Source organism: Falco peregrinus, chromosome 5 (genome assembly GCF_023634155.1).
Source record: "Falco peregrinus isolate bFalPer1 chromosome 5, bFalPer1.pri, whole genome shotgun sequence".
In the NCBI taxonomy this organism is placed as follows: domain Eukaryota; kingdom Metazoa; phylum Chordata; class Aves; order Falconiformes; family Falconidae; genus Falco; species Falco peregrinus.
The window spans coordinates 108,773,609-108,798,529 of NC_073725.1; the positions used below are offsets into that span (position 1 = coordinate 108,773,609).

The following is a 24,921-nucleotide window of genomic DNA, read 5'->3' on the forward strand; positions in this document are numbered from 1 at the left end:
GCTTCTTCAGGTGCCTCAGGGTAAGCTGTTTTCACTCTAAAAGCTTATCAGCTCCCCGTGGTTGCCCAGTACTGGCAGCTTAATCCCCATGTCATATAGCCAGCTCTTGGAAAATCCATCAACAAGCAGTCAGCATCCTTCTAGGCTGCCTGTGCTAGCTGTGTATGCCTAACAGGTGACATGGAGCAGAGAAGCAGTCTCATTCTTCTGTTTACATGGTCAGTCTATTACCATGACTGTAGGTAAAGCAAGCATGGTACAGATTCCATACTAATATCCCTCTGCAAGAATGTCCCCACCGTCCATGTGCGACTTTGACATCGCCTCTCCCTCGTTCCACAGATCTGCAGGGTACCAAATGGTTTCTGGAGCTGCGTGAACCCTCTGAGCTGGACAGAGTTGCCATCTCTTGGGCAGCAGTAGTCCTAGGGCTGCAGTTGTCCTGGAGCAGGACAAGGGGGCTGAGTCGTCAGATAGAGCTGTGGGCTGGTACTTCTCTACATGGGTTGCAGTGGATGGTTGTGTGCCTTATCTGCTTCCTGTCAGCGCAGGATATAAAGTAGTGCTGGCTGTTCATCATGCTGGCTGTCTCTGTAGGATGGAGGAAGAGGTAAAGCACAATTAACGGCACTAGTAAGTACAGCAGTTCTTATATACTTTATATGTTAGCATGTGTATCTTTGTGTGTATGCAGAGGGCAAAAAAATATTAATGGTCCCAACTATTCATGTAAACACAAGAATAACTTCCTATCCTGGTTTGTTTAGGCACCTTCGTGTACTATTAATGGCTCAAAAATTAAAAGATCCCTCATTGCTCAGTAGGATTTGTTACTAAAAGAAATGGTCCTTCGACTGCTCAGTACAGCGGGTTCTCTTAGCAGCATAGGGAGACAAAGCCCATGTAAAATCTGTCAATAATCAATTATTGGTTGTTTGTAATGTTTAAAAGGAGAAAATAAATTGCAGACCATACCTCAGGGTAGCATGTATTTTTTCTAATCCCATTTTGGGACTCTCCTATTCTGAGTGGTATGAAAGTGCACCTTGGATTCATCAGACTGTCAGCAGTGTTTGGAAAATTATGTATTCTGCCATTGCTGCCATAGCACCTGCAAAACGTGATGCTTTTGTTGCTGAGAAATTCAAACATTTTAAATAAATATCAAAGCCTACCCAAAGTGCTCGATTGGTTGATAAGTGTGCTTACATTGTTGCTCTGAAGCACAGCATGTCGCTCACATTGCTTTGTTCGTGCATGCTTTGGGACAGGCAGGTAGGCAATGGTCAGGTCTACCTTCTGTTTGAGGTGGTGTGGACATAGTAACATCAGTGGTAAAAGGAAATTACCTTACCCTTCATCAGTTCATGGTATTTGTTTGCCCATTGGATTTGCCTTCAGTTAAGCATACAGTTAACCTCTTTTCATTCCAATTAGTTGAAAACTAAGGATTTCCTTCCTTCTGTTTTGAACTGATATGTAAGAGGAAATCCGTAGATGTTCCTGTTTTGAGTAAACCTTATACTAAGGAGTTCTGCTTCTGCATTTAAAAAAAGAATAGAAAGAAAGAAAAAGGTGGTATTGGTTCAGACATAATACTAGAAGTAGCAGATCCACTTCTGAAGGCTTTGCAGCCAAAGAGTACAGTGCGAAAATGCTTTCTCCCGGTTTACTTTTAACCTCTGGTTTGTCTTGGATCTGATTCTTAGTAGGCGGTCTTATCTTACAGAAATTGCAGCCTCTATCGCCACCCCTTTGTGGAAAGGGTCCTGCCTGTAAAAGCATGAAAATGCATCCTCGTGGGTTGCTGTTTTTCTTCTTAGCAGCATGCTTCACTCCCACAGCTGACTGCCAGAGTCAGAAGGTAAGTCTGTGAGTCTTTGTTTAAATGTTTATTGAATGGTTCTTCATATTTGGACGGTTGCATGTTATGAAATAGTCTTCCCCAAAACTCCTGTTTTCATTTACATTTAGTTAGATGCAGAATAGCATCCATAATTAAACTTCAGGACTCTAAGGCATCTTCTTTGCTTATGTGGGTATGTGTGTAGTCCAAACTGAGGAACTAAAAGTAAGGTTGAAAGGAGCTGCTTGAGTTTTAGATCAGGTTAAATTTGTATTTAAGTTCAGCACTGAATGCAAAAGTAGCAGTATGAAAGGAATACATTCGGCGTCTTTGTCTTCCACTATTTTCAGTACATGTGATGGGAGCTTAGCATCTGGCAGGACAGGTCCATAAGTTTCCCAGAGGAATTTTCTGAAAAAAATGGTTTAAATCTCCTCAAATTGTTGCTTTGCAACAGGGTAAATACCTTTGTTTCAAGTACATTTCCCAGCAGCTCCCCAGTGAAGAGTGTGGAATACTTCTCATTTTGTCTCAGGTTTGTTGATTTGCTTTTGATTCCTTTATCTCTGTTCTTGTGTTTAGCAGCAGCAGCTAGAAGAATGTGTGATGCCTTTGTAGATCTGTACTCTAGGCTCAATGGTGAGGCAGCACATTTTCGGTAGGCTCGAACTCATTTATTTGTACTATATTGTCTTCTGCCATCGCCCTTCTTGCGTCCTGCTGTTGGAGGAATAAACTGTCCTACAAAGTCAGAAGATGTGTGGGGCATTTGGAAATCCTGTTCCCCGGGGACCCAAGTTATGGCAGAGTTGTCTTGTCTTGAATGACAGAGGGGCCCAGTGGGGAGCAGACAGACTTGTGCTAAGGAAGGTGCGTGTCAGCCTGTGAAAGACTTAATTTAGGAACAGCCATAGCACTGAAAAGATGCTTCAGTGTCAGAACTTTGGGTGGAAGCTTTTGTCTAGACCCTTTCATAAAAGGGCCACAAATGACGAATAAGCATACAAATAAGCTAAGAGCTTCATGAACCTGTAGGCTTGTAGGATCATTGAGGTGACCTGAGCACGAACCTGAAGTGGCTCTTCTGGTAAGTTTTGTTTGCCTGGAGTCATGGGCTCCAGCCAGATGGGTTCCGGTATAGTAGTGTGATCAGAGGCGTGGGCTCACATCTTCAGCTGGTATAAGTGGAAATTTCAGTTTCTTCACTTTGAGATGCTGTGTTGATTTCTGTAATCACTGAGATGTCAGGCTTGGCATGAAACAGTTAAAATATCAGGTAATGAGTACTTGCTCACGGAGAAGTGAAATGTTTTAAATCACCTCTGCAGCACTTTATTTAATCCAGGAAAAATAATTCCCTTTTAAGAGGTTTTTTCCCCAAAAGGTTCCCTCTTTTTGGAAAAAGAGAGTAAACATTTGAAAGGTTACAATGGGAGGTAAGGAAAAATAAGGGTCTAATGAAATCTTCTCTATTTAGGCCATTGAATCTGATTCCAGTAGAGGTGCTGTGGTTCCACAAAAGGCCTCCACTGGTCTGCAGGAGCCTTGTAGGGGCCATCAAGAGAGATTTTGTGCTAGCTGTTTTTCAGTGATCTTACCCCGGGTCTCTGATTTGATGGCTCAAACAGGACAGCAGATCTGTTAGCCTGATTTGGGTTGTGTATTCCTCCTGCTATGGGCTGGGGAAGATGCAGCAGATGTCAGAACCATGAAAGTTTTTCTGCTGGGAGGAGGCCAGTCCCAGGCTGTGCTAGAGGAGGAATGGAGGCAGGTGGGAAATGAGGGGAATGTTCTCTGCATCCTCCTGCCTTCAGCACTCTGCAGCTGAGGTGGTGTGCAGCACCCAGGGCAACAGCTGATCTTGTGTTAAGTGATCTCTGAGGTCGATTGTTCATCCTCATGTTGAAAAGTGTCTTCCATGGACAAATGCAAAGGGTTTGTGTCCGGGAGCCACCGGTCTGTTCAGATGAAGTGTTACTGAGAACTTCTTGGGAAGGTGCGTGACTATAATGACTCCAGCATGTGTCTACAGCTCTGTTTTGTAAAGGGCAAATGCACTGGAAACTCGGTGATTCATTAGATAATGTCTGTTTCCAGAACTGACTCCCAGGATTGTTGGAGCCAAACACTGACGTCCAAATGTGTTTTTCTTTCTTCCTTGAGATTTTGCCATGCAGAAGGATTTGTGTTATGATTTAGGAGGAAAAGATAAAGGGTGAAAATGAGGGGAATTAAACTAGCCCTTCAAAGAAAACCTCCCCAGCTTATTCTCTTGAGGTGGAATAAGATAAATATGAGCACTTGAGAAGTAAGGGACCTTTGTGTCAGAGTGAGGGGGAAGGAGACACTGCAGCATCCAGAAGCTCAGATATGTCTCAGCTAAGCAGAGAGAGCAGTGGCTGCTCTTGCACGTGCATGTGTTTGAGTGCAGGGAGAGAGCCCAGCCCAGCCCTGGCAAGGCAGAGCTCAGTGTGGATGGACAGAGGCACCCTGGCTCTTAACTTCTTTCAGTCTTAACTTTTTTCAGCTACAGCTAGACGTCTTCTGCTTTCAAAGTGTCCTTTAATTTTGGGGCTGCTTGAGAGTGCCAGTCTTCCTTTTCTGTTGCTTTGTTCCCAAAGTGTGATACAGTCCAGGCTCTCAACATCACCTGATCAGAACAGGGACCGTTTTCACCCCCTTTCCTTGACAGATGTAGCCACCATGCACCTCACTGACTCTTGGCCCACCAGGCATCACAGGGGCAAGCATTCCCTCTTGCTGCTTCCCCTCCAGTGGCTTGTAACTTGGAAACAGTGGTTACAGATGAGCCCAAGGGAGCAGTGCATCATTGTTTTCCATGAGGCTGTGCCCCAGGAGCCACCTCTGACTCAAACTCCCATGTATTTTTCATCCTTTCCAGAATTCGAGTATCCAAACTGTTGAATTTCATGTCCCTTGATTCCCTCTTCTGCTTTCCTAAGAAGCAAAACACTTCAGAAAATGACTGCTTCATCAGTTCTGTCACCCAAATAAGAAGGGAAATATTTTTTTTTAATTATTTTCCACACAGATGTTTTCTTCCTCTTTCCTCCTGCTTCTGGCTGCTGACACAAGTGTGTTTCCTTATAAAAAGGGGAAGATCTTACTGGATAGCTGCCTAAAGTTCATGAAGTGTCCTAGGAAGGTAGGGTCAGGGGGGATTCCACAGTAACTGTCTTGTCTTAGAGACCTGCAAGTAATTAAAGATGCCAAATGGGAGGAGTGACAGCCCTTCTCTCCCGGTGTCCATCTCCATTTAGAAATGGAGACATATTGATGAAAGAAAGAGAAGAAAAATAGAGTAATGTGTGAATAATGGTGTCTTCCTCCACCACCATGACAGAGAATACATTTAAAGGCCCAGCTGTGTCTGACAGCCAACTCCTGACGTCTGAAAGTAAAGCTGAAGTAGAAGATTGGAGTTTCAGTTTAGTGTTTTGTGCTCTACTGTTTGTGTGGTCTTTTTCATACAGATAGGGTAGCTCAGACACCTGATAAAGGTTTGTTGGGTAATTCTGACAAGGTTAAGATCATAACTCATGGGAAGGCATCCACCTCTGTGTTTCTTCCTTGGGCATCTTCCCTTTCCTCTTTCTGAGATATTGTGTCAGTGAAGGTTAAAGCTGGGATTTGATGGGACTAGAAAGGCAGGAGATGTACCGTTCTGTCAGAACCATGTGCCTGGCTTCAGCTGGCTCATTTCAAAAGCCCAGCTTTGATCTGTAGACCTAATTTTTACTTGAATCAACTGGTTGGATGGACTTCTTCCCTACCCCATCAATGGCATTGCCGTGTTTTGCTCCATGAAAAAGGAGACATCTCCGCTAACTGCACTGTGTGCCCGTGGGGTGGATACATAAGGAACAGCAAAACTGACCACTGTCCCGGTGGATAAAATTAGTAAAGCTGGTGCTCACAGGACGTGGATAGGTGGATTTGGTGGACCTCAGATTGGTTTTGTGCCATTTATAAAGCAAGGGAGTCCTTGACATGACAAGTTCCTTGGGGATTCTGCCACCAAAGGAAGTGAAGCTGACTGTACGGTAAGAAAAGCCCCAGAGGCACAACTAGAAGTTAATATCCATGCGGATGGCAACCACAGACACAGCAATCACTTTCTTCATTGGGCAGCATTCTTGCATGGATGGGTGCAGAAGGTGAATCCATGAAGATGGGAAAAAGCTCAAAAACTCCAATCAGAGGGAAGGGGGGTGTGAGTCAGAAAACCATTCCAGGGAGATGTCTCTGTGGACCTGGGACTTGAGGGTTATCTCTCAGGAGGTTTTCCTGACAGGGTCTGCTGGCTATCATCTGGGAAGGCCTTCCTGAGCTGTTGATAACTGATGGGAAGCCATGAGCTTCCTCCCTTGCCTTGAGGCAAATGTATGCATTTGGGCTTAAGTTCGTAGGAAGCAAAGCTGAGATTACTGATGGGATCCGAAATGCTGCTGCATTAACAGCATTGTTCAGGATTGGTTTAAAAATTCCCAGATCAAGGCCTCCTCCCAAAATTTGATCTAATGTTTTTGTTTTTAGAAAATACAGTGCCTGTAGAGGCACAGTTGTGGTGACCTGTGTGCATTTTTTTCCACCCAGTGACCTTTCAGGGCAAACATAGCTTGTGCCTCCCAGCTTTTCTCTGCCATCATCGGTGAAAAACATTATCTCTTTTTAAAACAAGCATGAGGTTTCCATGCAGTTGCTTGACTCCAGGCGTTCAGAAGTTCAAGGAAACACTTTTGGGGTAAAATTGTGAGCTTTAATGACAAGTTTGCATATAGTGATGATTATTTGCTCTGAGGCTGTGCTTTTTTTGTCTGCTCTGGCTGTGTTTCTTTTGGAGATGCAGGGTTGGTGGGTACAGGGGTACAGAAAAGCTCTGTGAGGAAACCTGAACCGTGAAGTTATTCTGGTTAGATGGAAGGGCTTGTGCTGGATTTATCACCAACCATGTGAATTATCCAAGTCTCCTACCTGATCTTCTTGCTAATGTTCATGGAGCCCTTCTCAGCTAGGGTGAAAACATCAAGAGCCATCCAAGTAGACAGAGAGGTGCAGAGCACCTTTCCTTTTAATCCACCACCACCCGAGCTGCCCCTGCACCTTCTCAAAGACAGCTTCCCTGAGAAATACTTGTGTTAGCAGCTCCTGGGTTCTGGGAAATAGACTGAACTAATGCATTTGGTTCTTCAGACCCCTGGAACAGCAATGAAACCACCAGTGAACTGGATCGCATCAACGGCATGGAAAAGAGAAACTTTTGTTTGCTGTGTTGCATTTTTATTCAGTGTCTTCTGGCAAGGGTTATTAATTTAGGGCTTGTCCTTACATACCACTACCATGTGTTTGTAAAAGATCAGCTTAAATTAACAGTGTACTGTTATGATTGTTTTAGAAATGGTTGGAATTTTTGCTGAGGCATAGGGGGAAGATAAGATAGCTGTGGTCTGCCCTATTGCCTTCTAGCTGAGATGCAAGCAAAGTAGCATGCAGCAGCATGACATGATGGTTTAGTCCATATGAGTGTGTCGTACACCTCCCAGCAGCTGCACTGGTCACTGCCCTCCCCAGTGATATCTAAAGAATGGTGCAACGTTGATAAAGATGTTAAAGGTTGGCAAGATGAGTGGCTAGGGTAACAATTTAATTTTTGGCTTATTTCCATTCTGTTTTTTCTTTTCAAGTTAAAATCCATGCGATGCAATATCAAGACGATGTTTACCTTGAATACAGCATGTACTGCTTGTGCTGCAGCGCCTAAAATGTTATGTCCAAGAGGCTGGTTAAAGACCACCCAAGGATTAGGAGTGAGGGACTGCAGGTAAGGCCTATTTCCTAACTATGTTAAGGTTTTGATGCAGCCCTGCTATGCAAGGAGTAGTGTGTATGCCTTCAGGAAAACACACGTGGGTTTTGAGCTCTAAAGGTCCACGGAGTTTGGTTTTCAGATGCGTGAAAATGGATTTATGGCCCCTATTATTGTTGCTTTAGTATCCTTCCAAATCCCAAGGACTTTTTGCTGGGCATAAGGTTCTGTATACACAGAACAAATTACATGATAAATTACTTCTAACTTGCCCTAAACAGCCTGAGTTTGCTAATCCTCCTGTAGCAACTTAATAGAGGTCTGTCTAGCATAGAAACCTGTTTAAGATGCAGAATTTTGTAGTGGATTAGTAAGAAAATAATGTAATGACAGTTCCCTTTGTATATCCTCCCAGCCTCCAGCAATAATCATCTGAACTTTTTACCTTCCTAGTTCACTTTATGACAATTGCTTGTTCATGTGTTCCTTGCTCTTACTCTGTTGAGTATGGCTCTAATAGGAAAAGGGTAGAGGAAAACTGAATTAACCAGGAAGTTTTTGAAAATGAAACACTATAGATTATTGTTTGCATATCTATTCAGTAGTGAATGTTAACTGTTAATATATAGCTCCATTGTCTACTGTTTTCTGTGATTCACTATTCTGTCGAAATACTTCAAAAATAGCTGTGGCAGTTTTGCAGTTTGTAGCAGTTTTTGCACAGACACACGTAGGAGTCAGATTGAAGCCAAAGCAGCAGTGCTATTGAGACAATTTCCAAGTTCCTTTGGGGAAGGATGTTGTGCCAAAAATAAAATGAAGTGTAAGAATAATGTGAGTGTATGCAGCTTTTCTGGATGTTATCTGCTCTTGTGGTCGTTGTTGGGCAGACCCAAGAATAGTTCTGTACTTCATACGTGCAGAACAAGAGGCACTGCCACCAAGGGCTGTAGAGGTGATGGATGAAGGGTTGAAAAGAAGATGCTTCTTTTGGGGATTTAAGAAGTTTGTCCAAGATTGAATATAGAATCTGTGAATAACACAGCTGTTATATCCAAATTTCCAGCATCTCAATCTAGAATCTTTAGTGCAAGACAGAAAGGGACAAGTCCTGCATGGAGATTCTTTTTCTTTCAAGGTTATTTTAGGTGCAAAGCCAAGTGTTGAGTCACCCAGGAGTTCCTAACTTTGTTTCAGTGCTGTCAACCCGCAACCCTCCAGCATCCAAGGGTTCTGTCCTGATGTCCTCAGACTGCCGAAGGTCCTGTCTCATGTCCAGCCGCTGACAGATTTCACATAACCAATTAAATCAGTGGGCATCCTTAGAGAAGACATTAACCCAAGTGCAAACTCTTGTGTGCGTGTGTGGCAGAGGGAATGAGTGCCCTTCCTTCCGTTCAGAGTGCAGTGCGCTGCAGCCTGCTTGCTTAGAAACCCTCCCACAGGCATGTGGTATATTTGTGCTGTAATAATGAATTTTGGGTTATTCTTTTTAAGATACACTGTCAAGTTAGGAGAAAATACCCTTTCCCAGCCAGGGTGCCATCACATGTGTAAGAAGGAAATAGAGGAGAAAAAGTGTTGTCCAGGATTCTGGGGTACAGAGTGCTATGGTAAGTTTTTCCATCTTTTTATAACGCTGTCTAGCTGTTGAATAAGTCAAACCAGTTTTAGTAGCAGGCATTAAATATGCATTGAGGTGATTAATCTTAATTATTCTTTGAACACTCACAAGGCCTCCCGTTATCTGTCTGGGAGGTTCAGAATATAATGGGGAAGGAATCTCTCCTTCAGATTAATTGAATCCTCTTACATTTAACACATAACATAACCTCCTTTGATGGAACTTCCTTTTGTCTCTTCTTTAAAAATAAGCTTTTGGGAAGGGATGTTTTTGTTCCTCTTTAAGAAAGTTTCCAAAGGAAGAGGAAGATATTTCTTTCTGATGTCCCTCTAGTCTGCAGTGTGTGTGCCATGTGTCCTCCTGTATAGTCTGGAGTTAGTCAGCCATTCAGCCACAGAAAATACTTAGCAATTCCAACCCAAGGTGAAAATAACTGTCCCAAAGCTCCCACTTTGTCCCAGGTTTATGCCAAGTACATAAGAATTTGGTTTTTCTTGTCTCAAAAATCCCAAAGTAAGACCTGCTAAGCTAAACACTTCTCGTATGATTGACTGATTGCTGGGGTATGGAAAGGCACTCTGTAGTCCTGCAGAAAATGGGAGGATGTTTGGGTGCTTGAGCCTGTTCTCACACGAAGTGGTTTGAATAAGCAACTAACTTGGTCAGAGGAATCATGTGCCTAAAATGGTCAGAAATAGTCTCCAGAATTTAGAGGTACCCCACTCCAAAGATGTGTGGACCATGTTTTTCTGAGCACATTTGCAGCTTTTCGTGAAGTCAAGAGGGAGCTAAAAATGCTCAGTGTCTTTGCAAAGCAGGCTCCTGTCTGTCCTGAGCCTCAGAACTGCCCTCAGATGTTTGATACCGCCTTTCACTGATGCTAGCAGCAGTGGTTCAACCTCAAAACATGTTTCAGTGCTGTCACTGAAATGTAGTTAGTTATGGCCCATTGGGACTTTGCCTTAGACTTTTATTAAAAGGCTTTTCTTAGATAGCAGCCAAATCGCTCCTTGGTGCCACTCCCTGCCAGATTGACCAGCTCTGGGCTGGTGTTAAGTGTATTGGATAATCAGACAGGGACTTCGCTGGTGAAGAGGCCATGGCTTTCGCACAACTGCAAAGTTTGGGGGAAGAGGGGATGGGGATAACGTGCTGGTGGTTCAGTCTAATCTTACCTGGTCTGTCTCTTGCCTGCTAGAGTGTCCGGGTGGATCTCAAAATCCCTGCAATGGCCATGGGACATGCTTGGATGGTATACAGCAAAATGGGACCTGCATCTGCAAGGTCAGTGCATGATTTATTCTGAGGGTGATGTGCTTTTGTCAGAGGGAGTTGTATAGCATCGGTGCAGATGCTCTGGATGAAGGCTGCCCTTCTGCCTGGAAGGACATTAGCAGCTTCTGTCATTCCAGCATCATTATGGTTTTCCTGGAGGGTCAGTGTGGTCTACAGTAGCACTAAGATACTCTTTGTGAGAGTATGGAGTTGGATCTCTAGGGAAAAATGAAGACAGAATTGCCTGAATTTAACCCTCTGATCAGTAGAAACAATCAGTGTCTTTCTTGTCTGTGGCTGCAGGAAGCCCTGAGATACTTGCCTCTTAATGAGCTGCACCTTTTCCAGACCTGAATGATATATTTCCCAAATGAACTGGTCCCACGCCTTGGCAGGCAGATCCACCCTCTCTCAGGAAAAGCAGGAGAGGTCAGAAATAGAATTTAGGACAGATGTTTATTTTTTTTCTTTACAGCTCCAGACTTAGTACAACAAAAGTATAAACAATTCCTGCACGTTTGAGTCATATAGAACAGTGATTCTAAAATGTTTACCTTAATTAATGTGTGAAACTTGAAACTTTCTCTTATGAACTCATGTTGTTACAGTATCCTTAATTATGTAATTGTGAGCTAAAATCCTACTTCTTGGTCCCTTCTTTAGGAAAAGTTGATTTTGGATCTAACTCAAAGTCACCTTATATCAATTAAAATATATGCTGAAGGTCCCCACGCCCTCTAAAATCAATGTCAGAAGTCCTGTTGGCATTAGTGAATTCCATATTCCCTTTTCAGAGGTATCAGAAGCCAGCTGGTGTGTTCCTGTCTGTGATCAGGATGTTGCTTACTCAATGCCCGCCAGAGTTTTGCTGGCACTTTGCACGCCCTCTGTGTCAGCTCACACTGTGATCTTTGCCATGGGGGCTGGTTAATACTGCTATTATTAATAGCACTGAATATAGCACTGAACATAGCAGTTTTCTTCACTGTATTGCTTCAGCTGTCACGGAAAATAAGAAACAGGGAGAGACTTTAAACTGTAACAATGTGTGGAACAGTGCAATGATACGGAAAAAGTAACACCTGGGACATTTTGGGGCCCTTCTAGGAGCAGTACAGTGGTTTTGCCTGCCAGAATTGTCGAGATGAAAATCGTTTTGGCCCAGACTGTCAGTCAGGTAAGAATGACTGATTCAAGTGAAACCTCCACAAAAATAACTGAAAGCAAGGAAGGAGGAGGGGGTGGTTGAGTGAGGAAGGGTGCTGGAGAGGAGGAGAGCATGCCAGCTGGCAGCGTTCAATAGCAGGTGTCTTGGCATTTTGTCTTTGTGCCCTTCACTGTTCCATTAGACAAATGATTCTGTCTTTCACTCGGATCAGTCCATTTTTCCTATTGTAAATCTCTCTCCCCTTACCAGGACTATCCCAGTTTCCTCTCTTTTTAGCCAGGCTGTTATCTACATCCCTGAAGCAACCCACAGTCACTTCCCAGTTTTTCCACACTGCTCCACTTGTCTCCCAGCTTCTTCCTTGTTGCCCTCTCTACAGAATTAATACACACAGTGCTGCTTCTCATGTATGGCATTTTTGGAAGCGATTTATGACCAGTGCAGCCTGGCTGTTAAAGGAGCCCTTTTTTGTCCAGCTCCTGGTTCCCTTGTATCCACACAGGTGAGATAGGTGTGATCTTGCTGGTTGTGCTCACACAATGACACCAGTGCTGGGCTTGCAGATGTGGTAGGCTCTGGTTCCTTCCACGCTGGCTTCAGGAGACTTAGAGAAGTGGGAAGTTAAAACACGTGGCTGAAAAGCTGCTCTAGATCTTGCATTCAAGGCTGCTCTTGCAGGGTAGTACTTTGTCTTCTTGAGCCCAGGACATGCGGTTTGCCCTCTGTAAGCTTTGAGTGGCATGACCAATTTTTAAAAGGAGCTACATTTGCTGTGGATTGTTGGTGGGAAATGAGGGTGCCAAGTCCCAGGGCAGTTGGCCAGCGTATGCCTGAATCCTTATGTACTGCCTTGTAGCTGAATGTCAGGTTTGCTTGGACTTCCTTTGCAGTGTGTGACTGCGTGCACGGGGAATGCAACAGCGGCGTCACTGGCAATGGAAGCTGTACGTGCTATGGAGGCTACACTGGCCCCAGGTGTGACCAAGGTAAATAAATTGGTAGCTGTAGAGGGCCTGTTAGTACTAAACTATGGTACGGGCTTGGATGCTTGTGTCCCAAAAGGAGCTGGGGAGCAACGAATAGCTTGGGAATGCAGAGGGAAGATGATCTGAGCGCTGCAGATCTAGACAGAGGGTCTGGTGCCCACTCCATGGCTGTGGCAGAGATGTACCATCTCTATGTGCCTCTGTTCTTTCTCTGGAAACCAGACAGGTCCTTTCTTCTCTCTAAGCCTTGTGGGACTCGACTACCCAGGCTGCCAGTGATTTAAAACTGTCTGCACTGCTTATATCCCCTGGCTTTTGCGCCCACTTGGGGGCCTCAGGAAACCACATTTGCCTTCATTTCCAGATATTTCATAAGGTAAGTTGTACCTTCCGGCAGTGCCCTGCATGCTCAAAGGGAAACTGTCTTTGCTGTGTGATTCCAGAGCTTCCCCTTTGCAAAGGTGTGACATGCGAGGCCAACAGCGAATGTGTGGTAAGGGATGGGACAGCGATGTGTGACTGCAAGCTGGGCTACAGAAAAAGTGGGAGCACTTGCCAAGGTGAGAAACTTCTCTGTGACCCTAAATAGTCCTCTGTTTGGAAAAATCTTATTGCACTGGTATCTCTGGATGAATTTGATCACTGTGAATACAATGCAGAGGCTTAAGAACCTGTTTTTTAGGTACCCCTTTAAGATTAAGGGCTAAGTTTTTGGGTCTCTTCTCACTTGGTCCTGAAAGCAAGAAATTAATTAAGAGTTGCAGGTTCCATCCAGCACTCACTTGTAAGTATGTACTAAATAACTGTGACAATGGGATATTGGTGAGTCTGTACCAGTCTAAATAGTAAGGTATGTAACTGAAGGATTTCTTCACTGATTTCAGATTTAAGTGTGCGAATTGGTTTTGTTAAAAGAAAGTCAATTAGATATGCATGTGATTAGCTAGCTGTGGATACCTCTGTTTTCATTGGCTTTTTGCAGTTTTTGCTGACCCAACTGCAGTTTTATATATCCTCAGATATGATGGAAATTCAGAAGTAAATCCAAGCATCCTCTGTCACTCACACTTCCGTTACTGAAGTAACATGAAGAATGTGTCATCCAAACTCCTCAGATTAAAAACCCCAAAACATCTGCTGTCTGAAATTATTTTATTTTCTGGGAAATTTTAAAAGTTTAGTAGTATAAATTCCTTATAGTCCATTCTTTCCAGGCCTTTTGCATTCTGCTGTGCTGCAGTAAGTCTGTTTTGAAAAGAGGGATTTGGCTACTCTCACCTCTCATCTCTTTAACCGCAGCTCAGGATCCTTGTGCTGCTTCTCCATGCTCCCCCTTCGCCGTATGTAAGGTTCTTGGACCACAAAAGAATCAATGTACCTGTAAAGAAGGATTTCAAGGAGATGGGAAGATTTGCCAGCCCATAAACCCTTGTGTTGACAGCAATGGAGGCTGCCCAGAAAACTCCACCATTTGTGTTTACAGACGTCCAGGAGAGGTAAGGGCAATAACGGCATGTCAGCAACCTGTAAGGGTCTGAAAAATGGCAGGGTGCCAAGTTCTTCAAATGAGCTTACCATCGTGTTGGTCAAATCTGCTGTCCTCACCTTAGATTTTGCAAAGGGGAACCAGACATGTCTTTTGTAAGGTAACTTCTTTTGTAAAAGATGCTGAATGCAGTTCTATAATCACTGTGTTGCCTTCCCTTAGGCATCTTGTGTTTGCAAGCCTGGGATGCGTAGGAGAACTCCTTCATCTGAGTGTTCTGTATTTCCCAACGATTGTCGGCAGTATTTTTGTGATGTGACTTCCACGTGTGAGCTTGATTCCCAGGGGAATCCTAGGTAAGCCAGGTTAAAGAAGCTTATTCTGCAGCTAGAATGGAAACTCAGTTTGGATGAGCTGAATTTCGAAGAAACTGTGAGCTAACTGAGGAGAATGGGCTAGAGCCACCGTTTGAGAAGAGCCTGTTTGTAACAAGTGCATTGAAAGTAAAGAGTTTTACATCAGTCATTGTAAATTTTGTCATGTCACAAGACACTTTAAATCTAGGGCAGCAGCCTTCTGTGGTGTGAACTGGAGACCTAGTTCCCCAAGATAGTGGTGGCAGTGGGGTATTATCAGTTAGTAATCAGTTATTAAAAGGGAGATGTGTGACTTGTTTGCTCCCATTTGCCCTCACGTGATTCTGAGGGCTAAGTCTTTATCTCTCCTCCCACTCAGACCTGTAAGCAAGTAATGCTTCCAGATTGACAGGGAAGGGGGAAGTTGAGGGAAGAAACACCAGACCTCATTTAGTCCTCTGAAGCAAAACACCTAGAAGTTGATACCCCTTAGATGGGAAATATTGCCAGGTCTAGGATCATTTTTGCATAATGGCCTCCCAAACACCAGAGAAAGCTTCATCGAGGATTTTGTGTGTTACCAAGAAAAGGTGGAGCTTCCCTGAGAGACTGAAGAGGGCAAGAGCAGTCCCACCTCCTTGACCCTTCCTTCTCCAGTGCTGCTAAAACTGTTAGCATCCACCTGCTCACTGTGTGCTTCAGGCCAGAACTGAAACACAGCCGCTTCCCTTTCTGAAGATACGCTAGCAAAGTGCAGGACGCGGTGTTCAGCACAGTCCCTGCCTTAGTATGTCTGTTCCCCAGCAGCTGGCAGTCAGCCCTCTGACACTGGAGTAACGTCAGATCCCTCCCCTGTGTTGCATGTCTTTGCATCCCTGAATCAGAAATAGCAGAGCCGATACTTCTTGGACAAAACCCAAACGGGAAAAAACATGGTTATCAGCCAGTGATCTTAAGTAGTCTCTGAGTAATGACTATAAATCCGTGTGAATCAGGACAAAGATTTTCACATGTAGATAAGCTTTTCTGGAAAAGTCATTAGCCTGACTGGGGCCCTCATTAAGTCTTAAGAGAAACCGTAGCTAACTGATGTGCTTGAGCTGGCACTTCTCACTGAAGCTGAGGGGTCACATTGGAGCTGTTTGCTAGATTTTCACATAGGCTGTGCTTTTTAGGGATTACCTCAAATTGTCTGATGCTGAATATCTAGTTAGAAAGGTGTGGATAATTATATCGTGGCTATCTGTACCTTGAACTTTAGAGCAGACAATCCTTATGTTGATTGTATCTGAGAAAGCATCTTCATCCTCTTCGAGTAGGTCCAAATTTGCTTGCACTCCAGAAGTGTGCATATTTTTTCCTGTCACTTAGTTTAGGCAGAAGTTACTAAGCTCTTACCTACACCTTAAAGCTGAGATTTGTCTTTCAAGTGTAGATACCGACATGTTCTACTCATATTTGTTGAGTATGTTGGGAACTGTTTTATGATGGTTTGTTGTGTTTCATTCTTGTCTCTTAGCTGTGTGTGTAAAGAAGGGGAGATTGGAGATGGGAGAAGTTGCTATAAAGATCTCTTGAGTGAGATAAATCGGTATAATTCACGAGGAAGGTTTGCTAGGAACTTAAACGTCGCCAGGAAGATGTTTGGTAAATGTCTTTTGAATTTTTTGGGGGAATGGGACAAATGTGGGGGCAAGAGTGTGTCAGAAAAGGCTCGAAACCTTTCAGTGTAATAGAACTATTTTTCAGTGTATGACTCCGGGGAGATGATATGGCAGCCTTCCAGTACCTCAAGGGGGCCTACAAGAAAGCTGGAGGGGACATTGTACAAGGGCATGTAGTGATAGGACAAGAGGTAATGGCTTTAAACTGAAAGAGGGTGGATTTAGATCAGATGAAAGGAAGGAATTCTTTACTGTGAGGGTGGGGAGACACTGGCACAGAGCAGCTGTGGGTGCCCCATCCCTGGCAGTGCCCAAGGCCAGGCTGGACGGGGCTGGGAGCAGCCTGGGCTGGTGGAAGTTGTCCCTGCCCACTGCAAGGGGGTTGGAAAAGGTGGTCTTTAAGGTCCCTTCCAGCCCAAACCAGCCTATGATTCTGTGATTCTACAAAATTAAACATGTCACATCTCCAAACTCAGATTACCAGTTCTGGATTGTCAGTTGAGGAGACTGTTAAAGAGAGTACTGTGGCTGAATGTATTAGGTATTTGACAGTCCTGGTGAAGGATGTACCATATCTGCACAAGAAGGAAAACGTGCCTTGGAAGTGTGATTCAAACCTGTTTGTATCAAACCACCAGTGTGCCTCCACCTGCAAGTATCTGTATTGAAGGCTCAGCACTCTTTCAAGTGTCGTTGGTTCTTCGAGCGGTGATGCTTGAGACTGGTGTGCCATGGGTCCTCTACTTAGTAGAACATCTACTAAGCCCTTAAATGGCCTTCTTGCCAGCATGCGCGTGTGAGTGGCAATTATGGAGATGAAAAGGCCTTATTCTATGCACCATGGTAATTTCTGAGTGAGCAGTTGCTTTGCAAAGGTAGCAGACTGGTTTAGAACCCAGGTACTGCAGGTGCGGGGAGTGATATCCACAAAGGTTAATTTTTGCCTCACTGTAATACAAGGAAAGAATAAGAACCCTTTAGCTCCCATCAAAGCATGTTTATGTTAGATACCTTCTCCAACTCATCCTCTACACAGTCTTCTCTACCTCTGCTAACTTGATGGGAGCATAGAGATAGGGCTCAAAGCTCAGCTTAGCTTTTGTGAATACCCCTCCCTGCTACGTATCACTGTTGCCAACACTTGTTTTTTGCATATGTTTTCCATAACGATTTGTGCTATTGGCAACCGCATGAAGATCTCTGGGATCCTAACTCCTATGCAGTGGGACTTAAGAGCTAATGACCTTTGTTGATGGGCCATCGATGATCGAGTGAGGACTGACAACTGTGGGTTCATAGCAGCTTCTCAAGAAGTATTTAGTCTTGATAAATCCTGTTTACACCCAGAAACTAGTTGTTTCAAGGAGAAGACAGAGGACACTTGGCCCAAGAACAAGGCAGTAAGCATGTGGGAGGAAAATTATTATGAATATTCTGCAAATGTCAGCAGTGATTCAAAGTGGACCGAAGTCACCAGCGATCCTTCAGAAATCTTGTGGGCAAGTGCTTAAAACTGATAGCAGCCAAGCTGGGCTGTGACAGAAATACAAAACTCCTCCTTATTCCTTGTAAACAAGTACTAGTTACCTGCATCAGGCCAAAAATGTGTAGATTGGATTGCGCTGTTAACAAGAGGAATAATTATTGCTGGAGTTAAACCGTATGCCAAGTAACTACTTCACGTTGCCACTCTTTTTACAGCTTCTGGTTGCTCCACACTGCTGACTAAATACGGGCCTTTCACAGTCTTTGTACCATCCCTTCTTCCGGTTCATGACAAAATGGAATTTAACGTAAGTTTTTTTGGTTTTAGCAAAATTGGTCTTAGGATTCTTTCCTGCCTGAGTTCTGCAGCCTGTAAAAAACTGATGGGCACACGAGAGAGGAACTTTGAAAGGCAGTATTTATAGAAGCAATCTCTTGGGAAGACTTTTCATTGTCTGGTTAAGTTACAGTTTCATAGAGGATGTTGTATCCCTTGCATTATTTTTAAAATCTCTGTCTCTCTTTACAATATTGACAGAGTTTGTCTGTTTTTAATGTCAGGAAGTGTAAGTTTCTCTACCCAGTCTTCATTTAAAGCTCTAACCTCCTGGTTGTGACTATTCTCAAAACTTTAGGTGGCTTTTCACTGCTTGAGGGTGGGGTTTTCAAAAGGGGCTGAGATTTGCATCAAAGTATTGGATTTTGGGCCTGTGGCCATGGTGTCAGCTTCTTGAGAAGAGCTTATTTTATTAATGGGGACAGCGAGTATGGCAGGGCTGGAGAAAACTGCTATGGAAACCCAGACAAAGGTCTGAGAATTCTAAGCTTCAGCAAGTAGGTCCTGCAGGTCATATTGGGGGTTTTTATTTATTTATTAGTTAAATTGTATTCTTTTGCGGTGTTTTTTGCACAGTTAAGCCCACAGCCAGGCTATCCATCATTAAGATGAGAGGGTACATAAGCTGTTTTCCCAGGACAGAGCTAAAAACCAGCACAGTTGGAGCTCATGCAGTAGGGATTTTAATTGCGTGCTAGGCAAGGTGCCTGTTGTGTTTCAGGTGGCAGCTAACTTGCAGCTAGCAGTTGGTTATGAGAAGGTAAATGCCTTAAAAATAATCCGTACAGACCAACCCCGTTTGAACATTACATTTCCAATGTCTTAAAAAACTGCTAGTGATGGAAAGCACAGAAAAGAAAGGAAGAAACTAAATGTATATTCAACAGCTTAGACCACCTACATGGTCCAGCATAACCAAAGATACTGTATGGGGAGCTTCAGCAAGTTTTATTATCTGGAGCATGCAAAGATAGTTTTTATATTGTCCAAGTCCAGTAGGTTTCTCTCTAGCGGTTTCCTCTGAAGTAGGTCACTTGCAGGTTAATCAGTCTGCCTGTGTTTGAACGTATACACAGAAGTAAAAGACTTGCCACAGTGCTGCTCCAGTGAACCAAAATGAAGAGGGGAAGCTCGGTCTTGTATGCTAAGAATTCCTCTATGTGTTAGCTGGGAGAAAGGTAATGTTATGTCTCTTTCAGTGAATGAGGTTCTTGAAAGAACATGTCCTTTATCTTCTTTACGTGGTCTTTATTCCCCAAAGGATACCACTGCTGAGCATTTGTGCAGAATGCACATCGTTCCTGGTCTGCATCTGATAGAAGACATGGTAAAAGCCAAGACTCTGTGGACCTTGTCAGGACATCAGCTAACATTCAGTAGCCAGGTAAAGGATCTCCTGAATTGAAGTCTTGGAGCGTTGCTTTCATGTAGGACAGACTGGAGGTTGAGCAGGGTTTCCTTGGTGCACTTTCTTAACCAGAAAACCTTTTTCTCTAATCAGCCTGCCTGCGATCAGAACAACAAGATCCTTTGTGGAGTCCAAAGCAAGGTGATTTAAGACCAGACACCCCAAGCAACCACTTCTCCTGTCCTGCAGACAACCAGTTAGTCAGAATCTGACTTGTGAATGGTCTTTCCTTGGTCTGTATGTGTATTCCAGAGAAGAGACCTTTTCCCTACACTGCTAGCAGCTGCAATATCTATGTGGAAGAGGCAGCAAAGTCTCTCTTCAGACTGAATGCCTCTCCTTGGAGATGGTGTATTTGGACACAGCCACATGCTGAATATTTTCTCTTCCAGTTTCCCTTTTCCCCTCTTTCTATTTTATTTTTCTTAGTCATCCCCGCAAAGGGTTTTTCATCATTATGTTTTGATATGGAAGGCTTTTTATCCCTTTTCCCTTTTCCGATTGACTCATATTTTCCAGCATCCACTGTTCTCTCTCCATCCTGCACTTTTCCTGCATGCATGCTCACGGCTGGCCAAGGGAGAGCCATATGTTTCCTCTCTGAGGATCCAGCCTTGGCCCTGAGGTCTAGGTTGTAATACATGCACCCTGCATGCATCAAAAGGACAAAGCACTGTTTAGAGCCAGGGAATCCGAACTGAGCTTGTCGATGCTCCTTTTAAATTTCTCTCCTGTTTGTTTGCTCAGGAGTCTTTTGATCTGGGAAGTCTGCCCTCCCCTTCCTTTGTTTCAGCCAGAATCCTCGGTGATGTGAACTGAAGTTCAGGGCAGGGAGTTCAAGAGATGCATGTGGTGAAATAAAAAGCACAGGGAAGCTGTGGTTGCCTGAACTTGGATTATGGCTGCAGCACCAGTATCTTGAGATGCTTAGTCTGCAGGTTACCATTGGAACACCTCCATACACCCAGCTTCGGTGCATGGTTGTGTACGGTATGGAAGGACCAGATACGTGCCTTATAATTCAGTGAGCCTGACTGGTTTGGCTTTGTTACGAAGACTCCTTGTTGGTGTTATTAACCAATAAAAGTTTCAATCAAAGCTCTAGTTACAGAATTGCCTCCAAACTCTGTACTGCATTGCCCAGGAGGCACTGTGCCTCTCTCCTTGTATTTGGCAGACAGATGCAGCTGCAACTTGATGGTCAGGGCACCCTTTTGTGATCCCGAGCTGGGATCAAGCACTGTTCATACTCAGGCGAACTTAATTCTAGAGCTGATTGTCCTGGATTAGGTCTTTCTGTAGTAAAACTTAAAAGCCCCCCCCCTCCAGGATCAAAACGTTACCCAAATTCAAGTAGAGGCGGGATGTTTATTTTACACCAGGCCACCCCTTAAATTTACTTTCTCCAGAGTAACTCTGGTTGTGCCTTCATCCTGCTGACCCATAGGCAGAGAACACTGAAGGGAGCAATGATTTATAGCTCTATTATGATAGCGCAGATATACCACAAGAAAGTAACCCATTATTATTATTATTATCCAGACGTACATCAAATCATTTCGATATCAAGACCTGCCAGGGGAACTGTACAATGTTTTGCAAGCGAACCTACCAGCAGCCAATGGCATCATGCATGTGGTTAACACCCTAAGGAAGAAAACCAGCGCTGACAACCTCAGAAACCCACAGGTACACAGACGTTTGTATTTCTTCTTTATGGGACAGTGGAATAAACACTTCAAAAAAATCTGTTTTCATCATTAAATTTCTGAATCGGTGAGGCTTTTTATTTAAAGGGAAAAGGTTATTTATTTTGTTTCTAGCTCCTGATAAAGCCTGTTGGGCACTATTATGTCAGTGTACCATTAAAAGTAGCTAACAGCATCACATAAACCTGATACAGACCTCACAGTGATGCTTTTACAGTGCTTGGATGCACAGAGAATTCTGCTTTTATGAGGAAGGTCACTGCCTTCATAGCAGATGAGCTCTTTTTCAGTTGTATCTTACAGAAAATGTATCTTGCAGGATAAATATCGAAAAAAGCTTTTTTCACATATAAATCAAATGAAGATTTTCTTTAATTGGTCTGTGCTGCATTTTGAAATTGTAATCAAAAATTTGTATTTACAGTAAAAATATTTAAAATGAGGACAAATAATCATTAGACTTTTGCATTTTGAAGTAATGTCTTGAATTTAAGACACTGGGGAGGGGCTTCAGGTTCAAGTTCTGCTAAGCACTTTTCCCTGTTAGCTGAGAGAAGTTTTTGCTACATCTACTGCATAGATATGCCTGAGCTTTTTTATATTGTTTATATATGCAGAAAGCAGGCCCTGTTACCTCCTACCTCCTTGCAAGTTACTGAGAGAATGACACAAACTCTTGGGTTTGGTAGGATTTTGGTAATAGTTTACACTTTACACTGTTGTAATTAATCTATAAAAATAGACTGTGTAATATCGTGGGTTTATTTTGTGTGTTTAAAAAACAGCTGGAATGTTGTGTTGAGTATTAGTAGCACATGGCTGAAGTGCCCTGAGGATAGCGTATAAATTGTACATGTTCTGGGTTTTCATATGGATTAAATTGTGCCCAGCACTGATGTTTGTCTGCTGTCACTTAAGATACTCTCAGTCTTACGACCTCCATGAGGATGTTTGCCAAAAAGGAGAGTCTGAGGTCCAGAGGAGCTGCAGCTCTGTGTTTGTGTACTCAGGTACCTGCGGAGAAGGATTTGCAGCTACTTTGGGATGGCAGGACAGTAAGAGAGCTCCCTGCAGAGCATGTCTTTCTCTGGACTTCTGACACTCCCTTGTGATGTTGGCTTTGCAATGAAGGCTAGTGATCACGTCAGCCATTTTTGGCATCAAAAGCCTTTGTACTCGCGTCCCTTGGAAATAACGTTCTGTGCCTTTGTGTGTTCTACGGGAAGCACCTTCTGCCAAAAAGCGTGCAGATTCCTGCAAATAAAGGTCAAACTAGTCCCTTCACAAGTTTTGATTCTTGAAGGGACATTCCTCCTTTTACCTTTGTCTTCATGGGCAATGTGGCAAAAAGGAAGGCATCTATTTCCTCTGTGTTTTCACAAATATGTGTATGTATTGTATTTTCTCAGTGGTGGGGCTCATTTGCAGGCGGCAGAGTGAACTCTTGTCCTCAAAGCAAAGGGACACTTGAGGTGACAGAGCAGCTCCACTGCCTACCAGAACTGATTTGTATATCACTGGAAGTAGCGTGTCTCTAGTTTTACTGATAGTGAGCAATTGCCTCTTCATTTAATGTGATCTGCAGATGGGATTAGGGAAGCAGAAGGGTGCTCAAGTGCATGGTACCTTGGAAAATGTGGTTTGTTGTGCATCGGAAGGGCTTTGTGCCTAGGTTGCTGCAGGCTCAGTCCTTGCTAGGTCAACTGGTCAATATAGAGGGTTTGAAGACTTAGAGGATGATGGTTTCCTGTAGACCTTTACATCCAAATCACAAACATAAACTGGCCAAGGGCATTCCAGTATGTGCTCAGACCTTGCTTCAGCCCCAGGCATTTTATTCTTCTTTGTATCTTCTTGCAGAAAACCATTGGTGAGATCCTTGCGTCAATGGAGATCTTCAGTAGATTTGAAACTATACTGGAGGTGAGCATGTTTGCATCTGCCCCAGGAAGATGTGGCCTTGCTGCTGTTGAAAACCCCGCTACTATTTTTGTGGAAATTTTTGAATAACATTTAAATGCATCTCAGTGCTTTGGCTTGCTTTCTGTATGCTTTTTTCTGTGTAATTTCTTATTTTGTGTATTTTACATAAGCAAATTAATGGAAAAGATTGGAGCTTTCACATCTACAGGGGATCTGGCACAAGCAGCAAGCATACACGCCTCTTTTCCATCTGCTTCCCCACCTCCCTTTCCCCTCTCCCCTGGAGAGTTTGTTCTCCAAAGCATGTTTAGTTCTTGACCACTCTCCGAACGAAGAGTGAAGGTTTCATGACCACCCATGCCAAGCTAGATTGTAGCGACCTGTTTTGGAGGGGTTGAATAAAAGCAGTTTTCAGGTTATAAACCCTTGAGGCTGCTGCCCAGGGTTCATTGCATTAGTATTTTCACCAGGGACAGACTGATTTTCCTTTCTCTCCATCAGAGTCATCTGAATCTGCCCTAGCATTGCTCACAACAGTCTTGGCCTGCCTGTTTTCAGCTCTGTGGCTGTTAGTTGTTTACAAATCTCACTAACTGCAGTTGTGATTATAGACCTGATTCTCTTTTTCTTCTCCTCAGGCAAAAAGATACGGTTTTAGTCTGTGTATGTGTACTTTTGTGTTTAAAGCACGCAGGGAGCATTAGCCCAGCACCCCCTCGTTCAAATTGGCTGTATTCACACCAGTGCCTTCATTGTCTAAGCTATGTTTTTGTGGCATTTATGCCTTTGTTATATTACTTACCTATCCTTGGTGTCCAGTTGCCTCTTGTATACATTCGCCTTTCAATAGCTCGGTCTCTAGTGGGTTGCTTAGTTTCCACTCCCTTCCTGATAGACCCCCCCTTCGCTAACTCGTGTTAGATCCACGATGAAATCTTTTATTGTTTTTGCAGAACTGCGGCCTGCCTGCAATACTGGATGGACCAGGCCCCTTTACTGTATTTGTACCCAGTAATGATGGTGTGGATAAGTTGAGAGATGGAAGGCTTATTTACCTTTTCACAGAGGTGAGAGCTCATAGTACTTGAAGCCATCCTGAGCGAACTGTGTTGCACTAGGCAGTGCTGGAATGGCTTGTGCAGCGTATCTGATCGTTGCTTGAAGTTGTTCTTCCTGGGGGTGGCTGAACCATGTCTTTGTTTCTGTAAGGCTTTGAGAAAGAAGTGAATGCTGATGGAATCTGAAATGAGAACTATGGTTAACCAGATTGGTTAAATCTGATGTTTGGCTTTCTTTCCTCACCCCAGCTTTGGGTAGGGGAAAATGAAGGAACTTACTTGCCAAGTGATTTCACTGTTACAATACGTTAGCACTGTCAGTCGTTGGTTAAAAGAAAATACAGTTGCCTCCTCTTACCCCTGAGCAGTGACACGTTATCCAATTCTTATGTTCTCTTCTTTCCTTAGGGCATAAATAAGCTTCAGGAACTTGTGAAACATCATATCTACGCTTCAGCAGCGGTAAGGCAGGCAGCTCTAATTCCACATGATTGGGGTCCTTCGAGCCAGCATGTTGTCAACTGTGTTGTTTGGCATAGAGGTCGGAGGGTTGATGACTTCAGCTGCTGCTTCTTGGACTCTCCTGGAGGAGCAGAAATGTGATTCAGGATCTGATGAGGCAAAAAGTTTACCATGGAAGTAGTTGTTGAAAGGGACAGCTTGTGCTCTTCCATCACGAAACTTGAGTTTCCTGGGAGTGATGGTTCCTCTTAGTTGGATGGCCTTTACAATGGAAATATTGTCTGGCAGTTTGCTGCAGGCAAATGCT

At 43.7% G+C, this 24,921-nt stretch overlaps 1 protein-coding gene across 5 annotated transcripts in view; it reads left to right on the forward strand.

Annotated features, from left to right (window-relative positions):
- The first annotated feature begins 545 nt into the window (after positions 1-545).
- Positions 546-24,921, forward strand: part of STAB1 (stabilin 1) — a 57,849-nt gene continuing 33,473 nt past the window's right edge. The window contains exons 1-18 of one of the 5 annotated variants that reach the window (XM_055805836.1): positions 546-633; positions 1,713-1,864; positions 7,552-7,688; positions 9,171-9,286; positions 10,496-10,581; positions 11,680-11,749; positions 12,631-12,726; positions 13,170-13,286; positions 14,026-14,222; positions 14,435-14,568; positions 16,088-16,215; positions 17,934-18,025; positions 19,316-19,438; positions 19,556-19,603; positions 21,005-21,151; positions 23,032-23,094; positions 24,048-24,161; positions 24,561-24,614. In XM_055805836.1, coding sequence (XP_055661811.1) covers positions 1,784-1,864; positions 7,552-7,688; positions 9,171-9,286; positions 10,496-10,581; positions 11,680-11,749; positions 12,631-12,726; positions 13,170-13,286; positions 14,026-14,222; positions 14,435-14,568; positions 16,088-16,215; positions 17,934-18,025; positions 19,316-19,438; positions 19,556-19,603; positions 21,005-21,151; positions 23,032-23,094; positions 24,048-24,161; positions 24,561-24,614 — 1,803 coding nt within the window. In that variant the 5' untranslated portion in view covers positions 546-633; positions 1,713-1,783. Of the gene's footprint in view, positions 634-1,556; positions 1,865-7,551; positions 7,689-9,170; positions 9,287-10,495; positions 10,582-11,679; positions 11,750-12,630; positions 12,727-13,169; positions 13,287-14,025; positions 14,223-14,434; positions 14,569-16,087; positions 16,216-17,933; positions 18,026-19,315; positions 19,439-19,555; positions 19,659-21,004; positions 21,152-23,031; positions 23,095-24,047; positions 24,162-24,560; positions 24,615-24,921 lie in introns of those variants that run through there. The other 4 variants (XM_055805835.1, XM_055805834.1, XM_055805837.1 and 1 more) reach the window with 4 other exon arrangements.